Source organism: Diceros bicornis, chromosome 13, assembly GCF_020826845.1.
Source record: "Diceros bicornis minor isolate mBicDic1 chromosome 13, mDicBic1.mat.cur, whole genome shotgun sequence".
Lineage (NCBI taxonomy): Eukaryota > Metazoa > Chordata > Mammalia > Perissodactyla > Rhinocerotidae > Diceros > Diceros bicornis.
In genome coordinates this window covers 33,170,071-33,190,024 of record NC_080752.1, presented here as the reverse complement: position 1 = coordinate 33,190,024, position 19,954 = coordinate 33,170,071, and the positions used below count along the sequence as shown (strand labels likewise).

Below are 19,954 nucleotides of genomic sequence, written 5' to 3'. Positions count from 1 at the left end.
TGGGCTTTTAAAGGACATTTTCTCCGTTCTTTTCTTCTTACCTCCCCCCCTTCCTCCCTCTGTTCCTTCCTTCCTCCCTCCCTCCCTCCTTCCCTCCTTCCTTCCTCTCTCTTTCTTTCATATATATATTAAAAAATTATGCATTGTTTATCTGAAATTCAAATTCAACTGTGTGTTAAATTTTCCTGTTTTATCTGGCAACCCTAACCATGCTACATCTTCTCAGAGGCCTAGTAAGGTCACCTCTGTGCAATAGTCAGTTTTATGTGTCAACTTGACCAGGTTCTAGCCCTCAGTTATTCAATCAAACACTAATTTAGGCGTTGCTGCGAAAGTATTTTATAGATGTGATCAAAGTTCGTAATGATTGACTTTAAGTAAAATAGGTTATCCTAGATAAGCTGGGTGGGCCTTGTCCAATCAGTTGAAAGACCTTACGAGCAGAGCTGAGGCCTCCCTGAGGAAGGAGAAATTCTACCTGTGGAACCTGTGGACAGCTGCTTCACCCTCTGCCTGAGAGCTTCCACCTGCCCTTCCTGACGGCCTGCCCTACAGACTGATTTTGGACTTGCCTCACCAGACCCCACAATTGCATAAGCCAATTCCTTGTAATAAATCACCTAAGATATATGTCCTACTGGTTCTCTTTCTCTGGCTGGACCCTACTGCATGCAGCCCGCTTCTCCTGCACCAGGCAGAGGCTCGGTCACCTGAACAGCTGGGTTACTTTAGTTTTCAGCTCTAAAGTCCTGCAGTTCTAGGATTAGGTTGATGGAACCCAAGTCCCAGAGGGGGCGCAAGAGAGAGCAGGTCCAGGGAGGATGTGTCTTTAAACATCTGAGGGCTGGTGTCGTGGACGTTTGTTGTTTTCTGGCTGCCCAACATCCATTTCTCCTTTATCCTCGCCCCTCTGATGTCCTGTTGGGGGAATGACCTCATCTCTGGACACAGTATGATAGAGGGGCAGGTAATGAGGAGCCCCGCCCCTCTTGTGGCCAAGGGGGTGGGCGCATGACCCAGCCCCAGCCAATCAGATGCTCCCTCCTGGATCTGAATTCCAAGCAGGTCCATCCATTCAGTGATGCCCTGAGAACTCCTTCCAGTAAATTCCCCTTTGCAAAAGCATCCTGGGGGCCCCCTCAATGCTGGGCAAATTGGGACAGTTGGTCGCTCTAATTCAAGATGACCTAGAGGTGTCCTGACCTGTGAGCAGAGCAGAGCGATTGAGAATAAGTGTAGCCAGGCAGGTAGTTGGCACCTGGGAAACTTGTAATCAGGTAGCAATGCCCTAGTCACCAGTAGGGGGCTCAGGGGCAGAAGCCCTTTTCCAGGCTGGTAGCCAGCAAGGGGTGTGGTCCAAGGAGAGCTTGGGTGTTAGGTAATGTAGTAGGATGTCTTTGTCATTTGCAAGTCATAGAAAACCAATCTCCAGTTGACTTGAACAGAAAAGGGAATGTAAAGTCCAGGACTACAACCAGCTTCAGGTGTGGCTGGATCCAGGGCATCAAATGATGTCATCTAGATAAGGTCTGTCTCCATCTCTTGGCTTTACTTCTTTCCATCATGGCAGCCCTGGCTGCTCTAGACTGGCATCCTCCCAGGTACAAGAGGAAAAGAGGGTGATTCTCTTAGCCTATAATATCAATATAAACCTTAGAATTGAAACTTTTAGGCTCTGATTGGGTCACGTGCTCATTGCTGAACCAATCACTGGGGGGCGGGGTGGAGGTGGAACGTTACTCTGATTGGCTTAGCCTAGATCCCATGCTCCACCCAGACCAGAGGGTCCTGGCACCTGGGATGTGGGGACAGCTGAACTTGCAGCTATGACCAAATGCAGATAAGGATAGTAATAATGATAACAACAACAACAATAACGGCCGCCAGCATTTACACAGTGCTTGCTCTGGTCTCAGCAGCAAGAAGGAGGGAGGGTGTCTGGGAACTAGACACCTGTCATGGTGCCTTGGGAAACTCTTACACTGGGTGGGTGGGTGGATTAAACAATCAGGGCGTTCAATCTTGGCTGTGTGTTAGGATGGCCTTTTAAAGAATAACTGTGGAGGGCCGGCCCCGTGGTGTAGCAGTTAAGTGTGCGGCTCTGCTGCTGGCGGCCCGGGTTCTTATCCCAGGCGCGCACCAACGCACCGCTTGTCAGGGCATGCTGTGGCGGCCTCCCACATAAAGTGGAGGAAGATGGGCACCAATGTTAGCTCAGGGCCAGTCTTCCTCAGCAGAAAGAGGAGGATTGGCATGGATGTTAGCTCAGGGCTGATCTTCCTCACACACACACAAAAAAATAAAGAATAAAGAATAACTGTGGGCCCCACCTCAGATCAACTGAACAGGAATCTCTGGGGGTGGGACTCGAACATCAGGGTTTTAAAAACGCTCCAGGTGTTTCTGCTGCAGCTTGCCTCCAGGGCTGGGAACCAGCCTGCTGGCTCAGTGTGTCTAGGGTGGGGCGTCTCTAGTTTTAACAACCATCCAGGTGTTTCCTACGCTCATTATAGCTTGAGGACCCCTGAACAGGGCCCTGCTTTCCATCACAGCTCAGCTGTGACCCTGGGGTCAACAGATAAGGCTGCTCCTGGCCAGAGGTGATGGACTGGGTGCTCCTACTGGTCACCTGAGGGCTCAGAGGGTGAATATCTCAGGCTCTCTTTCATCATTCTGCAGTGGGAACTTCATCCGAAGCTCTCTTTTATGAGTCTCTGAATCCTTAAAATTGCCCTAGCCCCTTTAGAAGGACCCCGCTTTAATTACTTGATAGTCTCATTTTCCTGTGAAATTAATGGTATTTTTCTTCCCTGGAATGTTTTACATTAGACCTTGCCCCTTGCGTCGACCTGAGGATTATTTCTCCCCTCCTAGGTAGGAAGTTCTACAGACAAACGGAGCTTCTTTAACAGGGTGGCTGCCTAGGAGAGAAAAAGTTATTCTGCCCTTATTTGTCCAAAGGCGTTAGCAGTGACGAGTGCACACTGAATGCTCCTGATCGTCATATTCGAGAAAGCTTTATGGGAGCGGGCCAGTCTACACTTAATGAGCTGGTTACATTCCAAAGGTTCCTTGATAGGTATGACTGGGAACCAAAATACATTTTCTTATAGCAACAGTGTTATTAGAACCAAGGAGGTGTTCCAAGCTACCCGCAAATATCTCTTCAAGTCATATGAATAATTGTAGAAAGTACCAGGACAATATGAAGAACTTTTCACTTACATAACTCATCTAAGATTTTAGATAGGAAAAAATAAACACTGATTCCAGAGTTAATAGAATTCGTGTCGTTAGATAAATATTTACACCTCCCTCTTAATCCGTATGTTTTAGGCATAGAGTATGTTTATCTTTTTTTCCATTTTCTGTCTTCCAGGTCCATTTTATTTCCTGAAGCAGAATAATATCAGTGCAGCAAATGGGTGGTATGTGACAAACACATTTGTCAGGTGGCAGGGAGTGGTGGCAGTCCTGATAATGACGATGCCTCATTCTCACATGCATAACAGAGCCTGTAACCCACGGCCCGACTGTGCGCCCTCAGCTGAGCCCCGAGGTGGCGTCAGACACAAGTCACTGCCGTCCACTCCTGTGCTGAGTTGCTCAGCAGCCCCACGCGCTCTGTGGCATAAACGTGAATTACCGGGGCCACTACTTCTCAAGAAGAGCCACGAGGATGCTGGGGAGGGGCCTCTGGAGAGCAGACACCTGTGGGCACAGAGCTGCGGGCGGGGCCTGGGGCACGCAGTCCAGCGGAGCCACAAGCTCAGAGTCCACTTGGCCAAGTGTCCTAGTCACAGCATCACTGTCTTTTCCAGAAGCCCCGCTGTCAGGGCCAGAAGGGCTGCATTGTCCAGATGCTTTCATTTCTGGGTGAGGAGCTGAGACCAGCGAGGGTTGTGGCTTCTGTGCCAGGATCACACAGCAGATCAGAAGCAGTGCTGGACTCGAACTCGTGTCCTCTGACGGCCAGGGGAGGGCCCTTTCTTCTCTGCTCCGACATCTCTCTCCTCTTTCCTACGTTTGTCTCAGACTCTGGTTCAGGGGGGCAGCTGTTCTGTCATCAAGCACACAGATGAGGCACGCTGGGGAGCCCCAGGAGGCCAGGGCACCCCTCTTTTGCATCCTCTTCCGGGCCTTGGTGCCCCCTGATCGCTCCCATTACTCTTCAAGGAATTTATGTTTACACGTCTTCTTCTAGTAGAAGGCAAGCCCCTTGAGGGGGCGACTGTGACCCATTTGCTTCCTTATTGCTTGTGACAAGCTTGGGGTCCCACCCAGAGAAGGTACTTTGTAAGTGTTTGACGAACGAATACATGAGCGTCACAGCACGATTTCCTTTCATTCCAGCGAGAATCCCACACTATTTCCCCACATCCACCTGCCCCTCCCAGCTAGAACCACTGCCCGTTCTGAGATCTGCGTGTGGGTGGATGATGAGCTCGGCTGTGACTATTATATGCAGGTATTTAAAAGACTTTGCCACTCATGATGCTCCTTTTCCTGGGTCTCATCCGATCCCCCAACAACCCAGGGAGAGAAAGGTACAACTATTCCAGACAAGGCGACAGAGATCGGGTTGTCATCTGGGCCAAGGTCACACAGGCGGTAAGTGGTGGGACCAACCCTGAAGGCAGGTCCCTGGGTGCTGAGTCCTGTCCTCTTTGGGCTGTGCTCCTGCATGTGGCTGGCTGGCAGAGGACAGGGCCTGATATAAACGAGCGTCCAGGGACTGTCTAACGGCACCTCCTGGTCAGGGATGAGATGTGGGTCTCATGTCCTAGGTTTGAGAACCCTTGCGGGGTTCCTCAGAGCCCTTGGGGTTCCACAGAGCACAGTTTGACCACCACTGCCTTGGGGATTTCTTCTTTAAGCAGTGATTGCAGAGCCCTTCTCTCTGCCAGGATCAAGAAGAGCGAGATCCAAATCTGAGCTCCAGTCCCGGCTCTGACCCCAGCAAGCTGTGTGACCTTGGGCAAGCCACGTCTCCTCTCTGGGCCTCGATGTCCTCATCTGTGATGTGAGCTCTCAGACCAGACAACTCCACTGTCCGTGAGAAAGACGGAGGCCCCGCTGGCCAGCTCCCCTGTCCCTGAGCCGGCCCGTTCAAGAACAAGAGCGCTGGCCCTGGACCCTCTGCTGCTTGGGCTGGTTAGGCGAGTCTTCCTGTCTTGGGCAATTCTGGAAGATTCCTGAAAAGCCTCTGGTTCTGCGTCTGCAGCGGCTTCCTGAGAAGGCCACTTCTCCGGCTGAGGAGGTTCAGAAGCTCAGGGTGCGGCTGGAGAGGGGCCAGCCACACAGCTGTGCTGGGGATGGGTGAAGAGGGCCCAGAGGAAGGGGCGTGGGCAGGGCTCCCCAGGGTCTCCTTCCGCGTCCTGCACCCGCATCTCGTCTCCTCTTGGTGTCTCAGCCACAGCCTGTCACCACCCCGCCCCAGCCCCTTGGCCTCGGCCTGGAGATGACCTCCTTCCCCAGAGGCAGCAATCTTCCAGCGGTCCCGGGGGCTCCCTAGGACACCAGTGCAAGAATGAGAAGAGGAATACGAGGACTATAACTGATGCATCCTAATAACCACCGCGGAGGACCCTGTGCCAGGTGCCCGCATGGACCTTCCCGTTTCATCCTCAGACAACCCTGGGAAGGGTCACTGTCTCCCCCTTTTACAGATGAACAGACTGAGGCCCAGAGAGGTTGCGCACGTGCCCAGGGTCTCACAGCTGGTAAGCGGCAGGGCGGGCATTTGAACCCAGGCAGGTGGGCTCCAGGGTGCAGACTGTTTCTCTCCATCTTTCTAACCTGGGAAGTGGCTCAGGGGCAAGACCTGGGGGCAGAAATCAAGAAAAGAATGAAAAACACTTCCTCCTTTTTTGAAACGTAGCGCTCAGCTCTGCTGGGTCGTGCCTCCGTGACATTTATCCAGATGTCGTTTCAAGCTGTTTGGAGTCAGTTCCTGCGGTGCTGTCAGCGCCAGGAGGGCAGGGGACCCGCCATTGTTCCCCTGATAAACGCCCAGTGCCCGTCACAGTACCAGCCTGTGGGAGTCCGCCTCCCTCGGGACTGCCCACGTGGCCCTGCGGGGCTGTCTCTGTAGCCCTCCCTGGGGACAACGGCGAGTGAAAGTTCCCTGCCACCCGCCACCCGCCTGGGACCCCTCAGAGGAGGGAGACAGCTGAAGCCCCGTGTTGGAGTTCATCAAGGGAGGAAGGCCTGCACTCGGCATCGGCCCCGTTCCGCAGCTTGCCCCCATCCTGGGCGGCCTGTCGCCCTCGAGCCCTGTGCCAGGCTCAGGATCCGGGCCGCCTGGATTGGAGGGCATCTGGGAGGGTCAACAGGAATTCCGATTTGTCCAGAGGCCAGCTTCCAAATTTTGCCCATCCCATTGAAGTTGTGTTTTTTGCCTTCTGTGGGGAAAACAGAAACAAAAGACATTTCTCCATCAAGAGCCCCACTTTTTGGGCTGCAGGGAGGAGCAGGAATCATAAGGGGCTCTGCCTGACTGCACCTGCCCGGCGGGGGTGGCTGGGTGGTCTTGGCTGGTTCTCTCCTTCCTGGGCTGAGCTGGTTTGGGTGGTGAGGGCCGGATCATCTCGCCATCTAGTGGCGAGTGGTGCAACTGTGAGCTCCACCGCCCAAGAACCGTCTACACTGGAGTTGGTCATCCCAGCGCGGTGGTCGCAAGCACCATAGAGTCACCCAGGGAGGTTTTAAAAAATGCGGATGCTCGAGACCCACCCCACATCTACTGTACCAGAAATGGAGGCCTGGAAATCTGCATTTTAAGCTTTAGAATGTAGGTCCCCAGACCTTACCTTCAAACTGTAAATTACTAGGTTTGAGATAGGATCTGGGAATCTGTGTTCTTAACAGGACTTCTCCAGTAACTGCCATGGGCAGCTTGACTTGAAGATCACCGACAGCTGCCCACAAGATAAATGAGACAACTGCAGGATGTGGATTTTTTAAAAAAGCTGATGCTATATTTGGTCGTATTCCTAGAAGCATAACATCCAGGTTAGGGGAGGATATAATATAGTGGTTATTATCTGGGTTCAAGTCCTACTTTTGCTACTATCAATTGTGTGACCTTGGGCCAATGTCTTAACTTCTTCCCACTTCTGTAGAGTGGAGATGAGAGTATCTGTCTGTCACGGTTGTCCTGAGGACTCAATGAGATCATGTGTAAAGCACTTAGCTCAGGGCCTGGCCCTGAGGAAGTGGGTCCTGTACTAACAGTCCATTGCTCAGATCTGTTGGCAGCACTGTGTCTGAGTTCAGTGACATATTTATAACGGGAATGTCCGGAGGAGGAGGAGATGGAAGGGGAGAGGAGAGGAGACTCTGAGGAAGAGCTGAGGGACCTGGAGAAGGCTTGGGGGTCTGTAACTGGGGGGAAGAGGGGTTTGGGGAGTGAGGCATGTGTGCTGCTTTAGAATGTAGGTCCCCAAGCCAGTCTCGGGTGTGCAGGAGGGAACGGAGTCAGACACCTTAGAGCCACGGGAGCTGGGAAGGCGCAGACTGACCGCCAGGGTGATGAGCTCGCCGTCACGGAAGCCTCCGGGCAGACGCTGGATGAGAACTCTGTGCCGTGGAACAGCCAGCAGCTCCAGTGTGGCACCCATGATACCGGACCAAGTGGGCTCGCCTCCTGGTGAGTTAAATGAGACTCTACACCAGTGGAAGTTGTCTCACAAAGTAGAGTGTATTTGCAGCACATAGGAGGCCATGAGGAGTCATGTCTGGAGTCATGGCGTCCCCGAACAAAGGGAAGCAGGAACTTTTATTTGGTTGGTGAATGAATATTCAAAAGGGAGAGGCGGATACACCGCCGATTAAGGTAATGAGGCTTAATCTCCTCCTGAAGAGACCTTCGCATTAAAAATAAGGCAAGGTCACGGGCGCAGCTCTTGTAGGGAGGCTTGGTTAGCTTCTGGGTGGTTGCTGGTTGAGTCTCCTTGACATAAAAAATCAACTTGGAAACATAGTTAAATGCTTCCAAACCCAACCTTGAGTTCCTAGGGGCACTGGGGGGGTCACACCTATGCCCCTCATGGAGGGCGGCCTGATGGTGGGGGATACACATTTACTGATAAGCATTTACTGCAATAGCTATTTATATATTTGTGTGTATACTTGGTACATACATGTACATATACTTCGTAAATACATGTACACAGTATGTATGTATGTTTATGTATTAGGAAAAATAGAGTCAACGTCTCAGGTCTATGGTTTCACAGAAGCAGGAAGTAATGTTGGGCATGAGCCAAATTTAAAATATACACACATGAAGAGTTAGGGACTGAATGTTTGCGTCTCCCCAGAGTCATATGTTGAGACCCAACCCCCACTTTGACGGTATTAGGAGGCGGGCCTTTGGGAGGTGATTAGCTCGTGAGAGAGGAGCCCTCCTGAATGGGACTAGTGCCCCTATAAAAGAGACCCGGGAGAGCTCGCTCGCCCCTTCCCCCATGTGAGGACGCAGGGAGAAGTCAGCAGCCTGCAGCCCGGAAGAGGAACCTCCCAGAACTGGACCCCACTGGCACCCTGATCTCGCACTTCCAGCCTCTAGAACTGCGGGAAATGGATTTCCATTGTTTATAAGCCCGCCCGTCCGTGGCACTTTGTTACAGCAGCCCGGCCGGATGGAGACGTGAAATCAGTCATCGCAGAGCTGGCCTGTGGACGGCACAGAAACGGGGTGGTCTTGGTCTCTGGATCCAGCCTCAGAGGGGCTTGGTGCTCGGGCCTGCAGACTGATCTTGGCGATGGGGCAGCCTGCTCCCGTGCCTCCCACACTCTCGTGCACCCCAGAGGGTGTCGCTGTGAAAGGGGCTGCCATCTTTAGTGAGCCAGTCCGAAGCCACCGACGACCTTGACGCTGGAGGTCGCTGGGTTCAGTGGCTGCAAAACCACAGCCGGGGGCGGTTCCAGAGAGGGAAGGAGCAAACGACCCTGCTGGTTTGGCCCCTTGCCCACCGTGGCGCATCTCCTGCACTCTTTTCTCCTTGCCTGGTTTGTGTGTTGTCCTGTTTTCGTGTTATATGCTTCTTTTTGCCCATTATTTCAGGCCAGAGACTGGCCCACAGCTCTCCCTCGGCCGGGGCTTTGTGCCCGTCTGCCTCTGCGAGGCTCCTGGCAGAGCCCTGCTCCAGGTGTCCTGGGCTCAGTGTCATCAGGGTGACCGTGGCTCTGTCCTCTTGGCCCTGGGCTGACCTCTGTTGTGACCTGGAGCCCGAGTGGTCCCGGAGAAGAACGTGGCCTGAACAGAGCGGCATTGAAACCCCATCAAGAAATCGAAAGAGGGCGACATTCCTCGGGGTGTCCAGACGGCGGTGTGTCAGGGAGGAGACACAGGGCAGCGTCTTCCCCGCAGAGGCAGTTTGGCCTCTGACTTTGCAACATCACAGGCTCAAGGGAGGGGTGTCTCTAGCCAAGAAGATTGGGTCAGTTAAAAAAAGTTGTTTTAGGATTATTTCACTGTTCCACGTTGTTCTGTGTGATGCAGAGAGAGAGCCTGAAACGCAAGGGGAAGTTGTGTGTGCATACACGTGTGCTTATGTGTCACAGGGATGGGATGTGCAGGAGTTAGGAGAAGGGACGGGGTCACCTTGGAGTCAAGCCCAGTGGATGATGGGTAGCTTAACTGGGACTCTTTTAGGGTCAGGCAACTGAAACCCAATTCAAGTTGACTTAAGCAGGTGATGGGGGGCGGGGAGTGTGTGTGTGTGAGTGTTATGGGCTGAATTGTGTCCCCTCGAAATTCATATATTGAAGTCCCAACCCCAGTATCTCAGAATGTGGCTGTATTTGGAGATGAGGTCTCTAAAGAGGTAATTAAGTTAACATGAGGTCGTTAGGGTGGGCTCTGATCCAACATGACTGGTGTCCTTATAAGAAGAGGGGATTAGGACACAGACGCACACACAGGGAAGACCACGTGAAGACGTGGGAGGAGACGGCCGTCCACAAGCCAAGGAGAGAGGGCCCAGAGGACACCAGCCCTGCTGACGCCTTTATCCTGGACTTCCAGCCTCTAGAACTGTGAGAAACTAAATTTCTTTTTTTGTTTTAAGCCACCCAGCCACCTTGTTATAGCAGCCCCAGCAGACTAATACAGGGAGGGAATGGGGGGCGGGAGGTTAGGGTGTCACTTAACCAAACCTCAGGGAGCAGGCTGGCCCCGGCCTCAGAGACAGTGGGCTCCGGGGACTATGCCCGTCCTCCCTGCTCATTCCACATCCTGTTTGCACCCTGGGTTGGCCCCTTCTCTCGCGCATCTCATGCGGGAGGCCCATGCAGCCAGCGGCTCTGGGGCACGACTTCTAGCTCAGGATCCAAAAGGATAGCAAGAGCTCACCTTCCACTTGCGATTTTGAACCGTCTGGGTGGTGACTCGAATTCCCCCTTCTCAGATCTCAGTGTCAACTTTTGGGGCCATTGCCTGGCCAGGGGGCTGCAGGGCTGGGGTGGGTCCAGCCAGGATCATGTGACCTCCCTGTAGCCAGGGTGGGGGTGATAGTGGGGGTGGAGGCAGTAGAGGCACCTCGATCAGCAGACCGCCGCCGCCAAGAATTACACGAAGGGGTAGGGCAATCCACCAAGGCCGGCAGAAGAGGGGGTTCCTGCTCAGCAGAGATTCTGAGGCCCAGACGGGGAAAGGATGTGTCCACAGCCTAGCAGGGGGGACAGTCAACCCCGGCGGGGTCTCCGACTCAGCGTGGTTGGGAGAGAAGGCAGGCGGGCTGGCAGGTTGGCTGCCTTCAGGCTCCGTCACGAATTTACTGTGAGGCCTTGGGCAAGTGTCCAGAACTTCCTCCTTGTTTCCTATTTTTTTTTGTTTTTTTAATAAAATGGGGATGATGGAGGTGTGGTGTGAGATAAGTACCCAGTCCACCAGACCATTCTAGTCCCTAAATTATTATCTTGTTTTCAGTCGGAGCTCATGGCTGACTTTCCCCTTTAAACATGCAATTAGAGAGCAATTTTCTGCCAGGTGGAGAGAGTGGATCCAGCTTCAGAGAACGCTCTGCGTAATAATGAGGAAGTCTCTTCTCCCCGCGAACCTCTGGCTTCAGGAATGTTTTACTGTAAGCAGCTGGGCGTGGCCTCCTAGCCTTAGGCCAGTGTACAGCCCAGACTCTGCAGAGAGCCAGTCTGCCCACGCTAAGATCCCAGCTCCCACTCACTAGGTCAGGACACTGGGAACCTATGTGACCTCTCCATACCTCAGTTTCCCCATCTGTCAGATGAGAAAAACAATGCTACTTGAAGGGAGGGTGCTCCTGGCATCTAGTGAGTAGAGGCCAGGGATGCTGCTGAAGGCCCTGCAATGCACAGGACGGCCCCTCCAAACCAACAAAGTACATCCAGAAGTGCCGAGGCTGAGAAACCCTGCGGGAAAGACAGGCCAGGTGTCCAGTCAGTGTTGGCTCTTATTAGATCTGACCTCTGGGTCAGATGTCCCTGAATTCTCAAGTCTGTTTCTGGCGCTTCTGTGAGCTTCTGGGTGCCTGGACTCAAGTTTCTTTCCCTCTCTGAACATTAGGGGGTGCTCGCCCCTCGGGTCCAGCTGTCCTGCCCCGCTGCTGGGGAAGGAAGCATCTATCAGGAAAGAGGAAACCCCTTGGGCCACATTAAAAGATCTCACTGTCACCACAGAGTCCCCTAGGAGCCACTGGGCTCTCTGTTCTGACACCAGTGCATGCGTCGGCCCCTCGGGACCCGAGACTCGGCTGACCCCACCCCTGGGGGGCTTGCGACCCTATGCCCCCCACCCCCTGAGCCAATGAGTCTTCACCTCAAGACTTTGCTAGAACCGCCAAGTGAGAGCCTCTCTTGTGTAGGGCTTGCTCAGCTCATGGTCATTTTGCCAACAGGTGTCTGGAAATAAACCTGATATAGAGGAAAGCAAAGCCAAGAGATGAAGATGAAGATCCTGAAAATCTCATTTGGCTTAAGATCCAGCTGGGTTCAAACTAGTCGCAGTCCTGGACTGTTCCTTCCATAAGCCAATAAATCCCTTTTTATTTTTGAACCAGTTTTCGAGCTGGGTTTTTCCCCTGTCAGTGGCTAATACAGATATCCCACCTGCCCTAGAATCTTTTTTTCCTCCAATTGTATTTTTCTAGAGACTTGATCTTTTTCTCCTTTGCCAAATCATGAGCTCCTTGAGGGTTGGGCTTGTGCAGTGAACTAAATTCCCTCTGGATGCCCTGGAGCAGGCTGTCCAATAGAACTTTCCGTGATGATGGGGATGTTCTGTATCTGTGCTCTCCAATATGGCAGCCCTAGCCCCAGGCGGCTATGGAGGACTGAGGAATGGAATTTTAAATTTTATTTGATTTTAAATAATTAAGAATTTAAATAGCCACACGTGGCTTGCGGTTGCCGTATTGGACAGCACAGCTGTATAGCATCTTGCACAGGTGGCTAGTGCTCCACGAATTTTTACTTAGTTGTTTGTTTTTCTGTCTGCTCATTTGTCTAACATACAAGGAGTGTGTGCTGGATGCTGTATTGGGGTGTATAGCACCATCACAGGCCCCACGGGTCCCATAGAAATAACCCTAATGTAAAGTTGAGATGCAGAATGTTTCGGAGGAGGCCCAGATTAATATTCTCTGGAAGTTCAGTGGAGATCGTGGTCCAGACAGAGGTTGGAGTGGGATCAAATAAGGCCAGTCAAGGAGATTAGTCACATCCTGAGGAAAATGAATCCATCTGCGCTCTGCTGGGAAGTGGGCCCACGTCTGAGAGGCAGCTGGAGGGGAGGCCGGGCAGAATGGGGTGCAGACAGGGTCAAGTTCCCAGCGGTGATGCCGTGGGGGCATTCCTTCACTGGTGTGTCTGTTTTCCCGTCAGTCAGATGGAGTTAGTATTGGGACCCGCCTCTTTCGGTGGCTTTAGGATTAAATGAGATACTTGTGCAAAGCCCTTAGCGTGCCGTAAGCCGTTAGAACAAACGCACAAACGAAATCTTAGCTCCAATGATTGAGAGAACTCGGCCCCCTCCCCTGGGGGGCCTGCTGGAGCTGAGTGCCCCTGGGAGAGACCCAGCCCTTCACCTCAGCCCTGCCCCGGGCTCCACCCTCCATCAGGGCAGGGCCTCCCTTTCACGCCTCCCCTACAGGCCAGGGCTGCCTGGGCTGTGGGGCGCCAACCCCAGGAGGAAGCTCCGCCGGGTACGAATGAATCGGGAAGGGCTGGGTGTGCACTTGGGTTTGGTCAAGTTTCACCTGAGGTTCACTCCCCACTCTTGGAAACCAGCAGCACATCTTGCAAACAGCGAGGCTTAAAAGATATCTTGGGTCTCTGCTTGGGGTCCTGGAAGAGGCTCCTGACTCCTTTGTTGGCCCCAAGTCAGCTGTGCCCTGGCAGCCCTGGTGCCACCTCAGGGGCCCACGGTGTCATTCTGTGGCCCGGGGGACCCAGTTTAGCCATGAACCAGAGCAAAGCGAAAGAGGGAGCCGTTTGCAGAAGGCGGGGCGTCGTGTCCAGTTGTGCCGCTTGGGAAGCACTGATTGCGTTAGGGAAGACACAGATGGACAGGAGCCAGATCAGGTGCCCTGGGAGTGGGCAGGGGCCCAGCGGAGGCTCTGCTGCTGCCTGATGCCCCTTCAGCCCCCACAGAAGATGAACCGCTTGCTGCCTTCACTCCAGCCACGTGGGCCTTTTTTCAGCCCACTTACTCTACCCCTCTCACTACACGGCCTTTGCACATGCTATCCCTGCTCTTCTCCTGCTGAACTCCCTTCCATCCAGGCCTCCCCTCCTCTTCACTACATTAAATCCCCATTAAATCCCCAACTACCAGCTGTCACTGCTCTCAAGACTGGTCACAGTCACACTCTGACATTGCTGAGGAGTATTTGATTCATGTCTGTCTTCCCCACTGGACTGGAAGCTCTGCCAGGGCAGAGGCTGGCAGGATTTCATTCACCACTGCATCCTCAGCATTTAGCTCAGAGTCTGACTGCCCGGAATGTTCTTCCCCCAGATGTTTGCGGGGCTGGTTCCTTCCCAGAATTTCGGTCTCAGCTCAAAAGTCCTCTAGGATCCCCCACCCCTCCATCACACTTACCACTTCTCACTCTCTGAAATCAATGCCCCCAGTCACGAGTGAGCTTCTTATCTTCCTTCACTACGTTGTATAAGTTCTGCCACTGCAGTCCCAACACCAAGACACACCCTGGGGCTTCACTAAATACCGCATTTGTGGTCAGTCTGTCTCACAGTGTTTTCTAGCTCATCTAAATCCCCCCCGTGCAGAGCACACTCCCCAGGTACTCACCCCCTGCCTCACCTTAGCAATGAGCGGAGGAGTCAGGCGGGGTTCCTCTCCTGGGGGATGCATACCGTCCAGTTCACTGGGGTGGATCCATCAGGGCCAGCTGGCTGCCTGGGTAGAGCCCACAACCCAGCCCCTACCTCCTGTGACGTGAGCTTTGCTAGGAGGCCCAGCTGGCTGCCAGGACCTGGATACCCAGTGTGTGTCTCTGGACCAGCAGCATCACCTGGGAGCTTGTCAGAAATGCTGGGTCTCAGGCCCCAGCCCCGGCCTCCTGAGTGAGCATCTGCATTCCAGACACACCTGTCCCTCTCAGGTGACTCGTGTGCAAGTTAAAGCCTGCACAGCACTAGGATGCTGCAATGCCTGAGATGCCACCACTGCTGGTGGACTGAATGTTTGCACCCCCCAAATTCCTATGTTGGAACCCTAACCCCCAGTGTGATGGTGTTCAGAGGTGGGCCTCTGGGAGGTGATTAGGTCATGAGGGGGGCTCTCGTGATAGGATTAGTGTCCTTAAGAAGAGACAGGAGAGAGCTTGCTTGCTTCCTCTTCTCTCCACTATGTGAAGGCGGCTGCCTGCAAACCAGAAAGAGAGCCCTCCCCAAGAACTGAACCGGCCAGCACCTTGATCTGGACTTCCCAGCCTCTAGAACTGTGAGAAATAAATATCTGTAGTTTAAGTCCCCCAGTCTATGGTATTTATAGCAGCCCAAGCTGACGGAGACAACCACTAACCATCTATTCTGGCGATCTGAAATGTAAATATGCTGGGAGGAGCAACACAGTGAAGCAAATGATGCTAAGGGAGGGGTGACTTGTCAGATGTTCCCCTCCTGAGAGCGGGGTCCTGGGACAGGAGGCAATGCCCTGACAGGGAGATCAGGCCCCAGGCTTTTCCAGCAGGACAGAGCACACCTGAACCCATTCAAATGATGCCATCGAAAGTAAGGTAAGTCCTGTGCTGGAAGGTGGGGGTGAGGGTGGGAGCACCAACATTGCAGGGGGGGTGGTGTGTGCAGTGGGGATGACTGGGCTCCTGTCATCTGCCTTGTGACTTCTTAGCTTTATGGAGCTTGGCAAGCCCCTTGGCCTTTCCAACCTCAGTTTCTCCATCTATGAAATGGGTTAATAATCTCCCCTCTCAAAGAGGCTGTTGGGAAAATTAAATGAGAACACACTTCACACATAGAAAAAGGCCACCTCATCAATAAAGCGCTGTGCAGTAGTATTTATTGTTACAGTGTTAAATTCACTCTTGGGAAGACATTCGGGGCCAGGAACGGCATCTTTGCTCATGGACAACTCGCCTCCTTTGCAGCCCCAAACTCCCCTTGTGGGGAGGGCTCAGGAAATTCTCCTCACCAGCCAACACTGGTAATAGAGTCGGCTTCAGAAGTCGCTTTTCCCCCGCGGGGTTTCTTTTCCCCATCAGACAACCACCAGGAGCCTCTTGGAGCCCCGAAGAGCAGAGCGGAAGTGACGGTGCCCAGAACATATGGGTTTTGATGGGCAAGGGGCGAGCTAGGCTTGGAGCAGCAGAGGGGTCTGGGTGCCCCTGCAGAGAGCACTGGAGTCGCATGGGCCTCAGGATCTGGGGTCACTGTTCTGAGGCCCCTCCATGCTGGCTGAGTAGAGACCCCCTCCCCTCGACTTCATCTGGCCCGGGTGCTCCCATGGCTTCGCTCTGCCTCCTGCAGCCTGGGGGTCGATGACTGCGATGCTGACAGGCAGATTTCTGGGAGAAAGGCTCTGCTCAGCTAACAATATGGGGGCCTTTCAGAGACATCTGGGGTCAGAAAGCTGAGTCCACGGGGCAGGTGCCTTCTGATGGATGTGGCCCCTAGCTTCCGGGAGGAATACGGGGTGCCTCTGCCTACCCCGATTCTCCCCAATCTCTGGTATCAACTACCCCTTTTCAAGGGCACCTGCAGGCACAGGCGACGACACCTTTCAGAGAAGCACACTGTATTGTTCCCAGGTCCAGATGCCATGTCACCCTTTAAGGCCCAAGACCACGACTCATGCCCTTTGGACAGGATGTGGCAGGTCACTGTCCCGGAGGTGGCCGCTCTGCCAGCCTTTGTCGATCAGCTCCAGAATCTCTGCCAAGTCCTTCACCCCCTGCTCTTCTCGCCCACCCTTGAAGCAGAGTTGATAAGTAGGATCTTTGCAGCAGACAAAGCCCACCTGATTCAACTCTGTGTGGAGGTGTTTATTTACCAATCGTAAAATGAATAAGAGAAGCCTCAACTAAAGTGGAGTCAGGAGGGCCTGTAGGGGGAGCTCTCACACCCGGTCAAACATCATCAATTACTCCAAACAGGAAGACACGTTGGAAGTACAAATACTTTACGACTGAGGGAAGATTTCTGTCCCCACCCAGCAACAGCCCAGCCAGTGAGAAACGCCACAGCTCAGCCAATGAGAAGCCACTGCCGTCCTGAACCGTTACTTTCCACCAATGGACTTTCTTTAGAACAGCCCCTCCCTTCACCCCATTTTTCTCTACAAAAGCAAGCTCCCCTCCTTTGTTTTCTGGATTTTTCTATGGTCCACCACAGCATGCACATCCTGAGTTTCAATTTTGGCTATTCCCAAATACTCATTTTGAGGGTAAAATAATGAGCAAACTTGCATTTTAAGTTGATACAACCAACCCGTCCTCATGTTGAAAAGTCAGCTCCAAATGCTCGCCTGGCTGCCAAGGACAGGGAGCACTGGGTAGGAGAGAATGTGCTGGTAGGGCATCAACTGGACCAAAAGGTGCATTCCTGGTTGCCCACAGTGCCGCCGGCCTGCTGGCCTAATGCTGCGAATGTTTTGGGCAATGCCATCTCTGCCAGTTACCCCTCGATTGTCCACTTGCCCATTTGTCCCCAGTGGGATTGAGCTGGGGAATAATGCAAGCTTCATTTCTGACAACTCAGGTGACGTTGGTTTCAAATAATCCGACCTGCATTCAGGACCCCTTCTGCCATTCTTGCCCACCCTGCGAGAATAACTGCCCGCCTGGTTTACTGCCCCCCAAGAGGCAGATCCTGGGGTCCCGGGTCACCCAGCCTGGATGCTGGCTTGGGAGTGACCTGTGACGGCCCTCTCTCCGGCCCGCGGGCTCTGCAGCTTCAGGCTCCCTGTGCGTGGCTGAATGTCATAAAGAGACCGAGGTTTGGAACCTCAGCAAAGCCAAGTCAGGTACCGGAGCTCCACCCCTCAGGCCCTGGAATCAGAAATGTGTCCCTGGAGGCCAAACATTCAGACGAAAGGGGGCCATCCACCTGTCCACCCACCAGCCATGTGGTTTCTGGTGGTGAGAAAGGCTGTGCTTACGTTAAGGTTAGACAGAAAACCACGGTCTTCTCGGCATTGAGAGGAGTAATTCTCAAGTTCATCAGGCCTCGGTTTATGCTTTTCCCCTGAGGGGAAACAATTCGTCGGGTTGAAGAATATGTGCTTTGAGGGTTCTCGAGGCTGCCACCTGCTGTGAGTCTTGGAAATTCAAACCTCTCATTGACTCTCGGTGCAAATGGCTTCAATAGAAGTCAAGCATCCTGGTTCCAACAAATGGTTCATGTTGATAACCGAAGCGTAAGTAGAACTCCACTGCATCTGGCCCTTCCCTACTCATCACTCACATGGAGGTCAATGAACTCAAGCCTGAACATTTGAATCAAACTAGTTTCCAAGGGTTGTGCACGTGAGATCTCTCTCTCTCTCTCTCTTTTTTGGTCAAGCCCTATTGGGGGCTCGAGAGTCTGAACATCAAATCTTCCTTGGCCTCCTTTTGCACGTGGCTCTGACCAAGATGAAGTTGGAGAGAACCCGTTCCATGTCAGTTCTGTGTTGTAAATGGGAAATTAGACACCCCCCTCCCCACCCCATAGCTTCCCACCTGTCTCCTGAGAGGTTACAAAGTGTGTTACAGACATTAGCAAGTGTTAATCCTCACAGCGTCCCTGGGCGGGAACCAGAATTAGTGTAGATGAAGACGCTGAGGCACAGAGAGATGAGGCCACTGGAAAGAAGCCACACAGCAAAACAGCGGCAGAGTCAAAAAAAAAAAAGGGCAGGGGATTCTCTTCACCCCCTTAATGGCTTTGCTCTCCCAGATTCATCTCAGTTAGGGCACTGGTGAGCACACCTATGTTTCAGGTGACAGAGACATCACAACAAGGGTTGCTGGGTTAACAGTGACAAGCATTTCCCCGCCCCCAGTCCCAAACCCATTGCCACACCCAGCATGGTTGTCACAGACCTAACTCGTTGGCAGGTTTTGCCTGATTCCAGCACTGTCCTTCTGGGCTCCAGTACGTCTGGTTGGAGTCCCACCTGCTCCTTCTGAAGGGTGTTTTGGGGAACTGTGGGCCTCTTCCCACCTTGGCAGCTCAGGTCTAGGCTCCGGGGACCACTTGGCTGTCAACGGCTGACAGTCACTCTGAGATGGAGCCTGGATTATGGAGGGTCCTCCGGGCCAGTCTCCTTCCATTGAGCAGGAAAGTCCACGGCCCGCTCAAGGCAGGCAGGCTGGCACCTCCGCTCCTCGGTGCTCCATCGGAAATCGCTCCAGTCTCTTGGGATTCTGCCCGGCAGCAGAGGAGCGTCCTCAGCCCGAGGTCGCTATGTACAGTGGCGATGGCCTCTGCTGCTCTCCCTCTCTGGGCTCTCCGCGTTGGGTCTGGTGGGGCATCGGTTCCTTACACGTTGGTGACCTCCAGGCCGTTGTAGCCTTCCAGACGGCACTGCTCTGGTCTGCCCTGGGGATCATCGTCTCCGCAGTCTTCATTTTGAAGAGAGCCGTAGTCATCGTGGAAATCGGGGTCTTTGCTGCTGAAGCCCCTTCCTATCTTCCCCAGGGGCAGCTGAGAAGAGAGGAAGAGGATCAAAGGACAGGAAGAAGAGAGAAAAGAATTGAATGTTTTTGCGTCTGGAAAATGTGGAGTTTCCGATTCTAATTGCTGTGCGACTTTGAGTAACTTATGTAACCTCTCTGTGCTGCTCCTATTAGTAATAATACTCCACTGCTCAGGAAGACCAAGAGGATTTTGTGAGTTAACATCAGGAGAAAGCTTTGTGTTCCCAACGGGAGGAACCAGTCGGTTACCAAGGATGAGGACAAATACAGTCTTTCTGATGATCACAAAAGTCTCCCGTCTTCCTCCTTGGTGGAAGGAGAGTCGAGAACGGGTATAATGGAGAAGAGGTGAGAGTGTCTGAGCACGGGCGTGAAGTCTCACTGCCTTCCCAAGTCAAGAAGAAATATTCTAGCACCGCCTGACGTGGCAGAAAGAGAGTGGGTTTTGGAGACTCACAAACCAAGGTTTTCTGCCACTTCCCAGCTGTGTGACCTTGGACAAGTCACCTGCCCTCTCTGAGCCTCAGTTTTCTCAGCTACAAAATGAGAATAGTAATTCTTACCTCCCAGAGTTGTTGTAAAGGGTCGAAATCCCATCCGTGAAGCGCACAGGCTGGCGGAGATGAGCTATTATCACCACACACAGTGGGCCCTCGGTGAAATTTCTCTCTTGTTTTGAACACACCTCGATTGCACTAGTCACGATGGCGCTCTGCAATTATTTCTTTACTTGACTGCCTTTCTTTCCAGACCAGTGTTTCTCAACCTTGTTTTCATTATTGCCCCCCTTGAAAAGGAGCCTTTTTAGACAT

General features: G+C 53.0%; 1 protein-coding gene across 1 annotated transcript in view; it reads right to left on the bottom strand.

Annotated features, from left to right (window-relative positions):
• Nucleotides 1-18,957: 18,957 nt before the first annotated feature.
• Nucleotides 18,958-19,954, bottom strand: part of KAZN (kazrin, periplakin interacting protein) — a 447,423-nt gene continuing 446,426 nt past the window's right edge. The window contains exon 15 of the mRNA XM_058552953.1: nt 18,958-19,149. Coding sequence (XP_058408936.1) covers nt 18,985-19,149 — 165 coding nt within the window. The 3' untranslated portion in view covers nt 18,958-18,984. The remainder of the gene's footprint in view (nt 19,150-19,954) is intronic.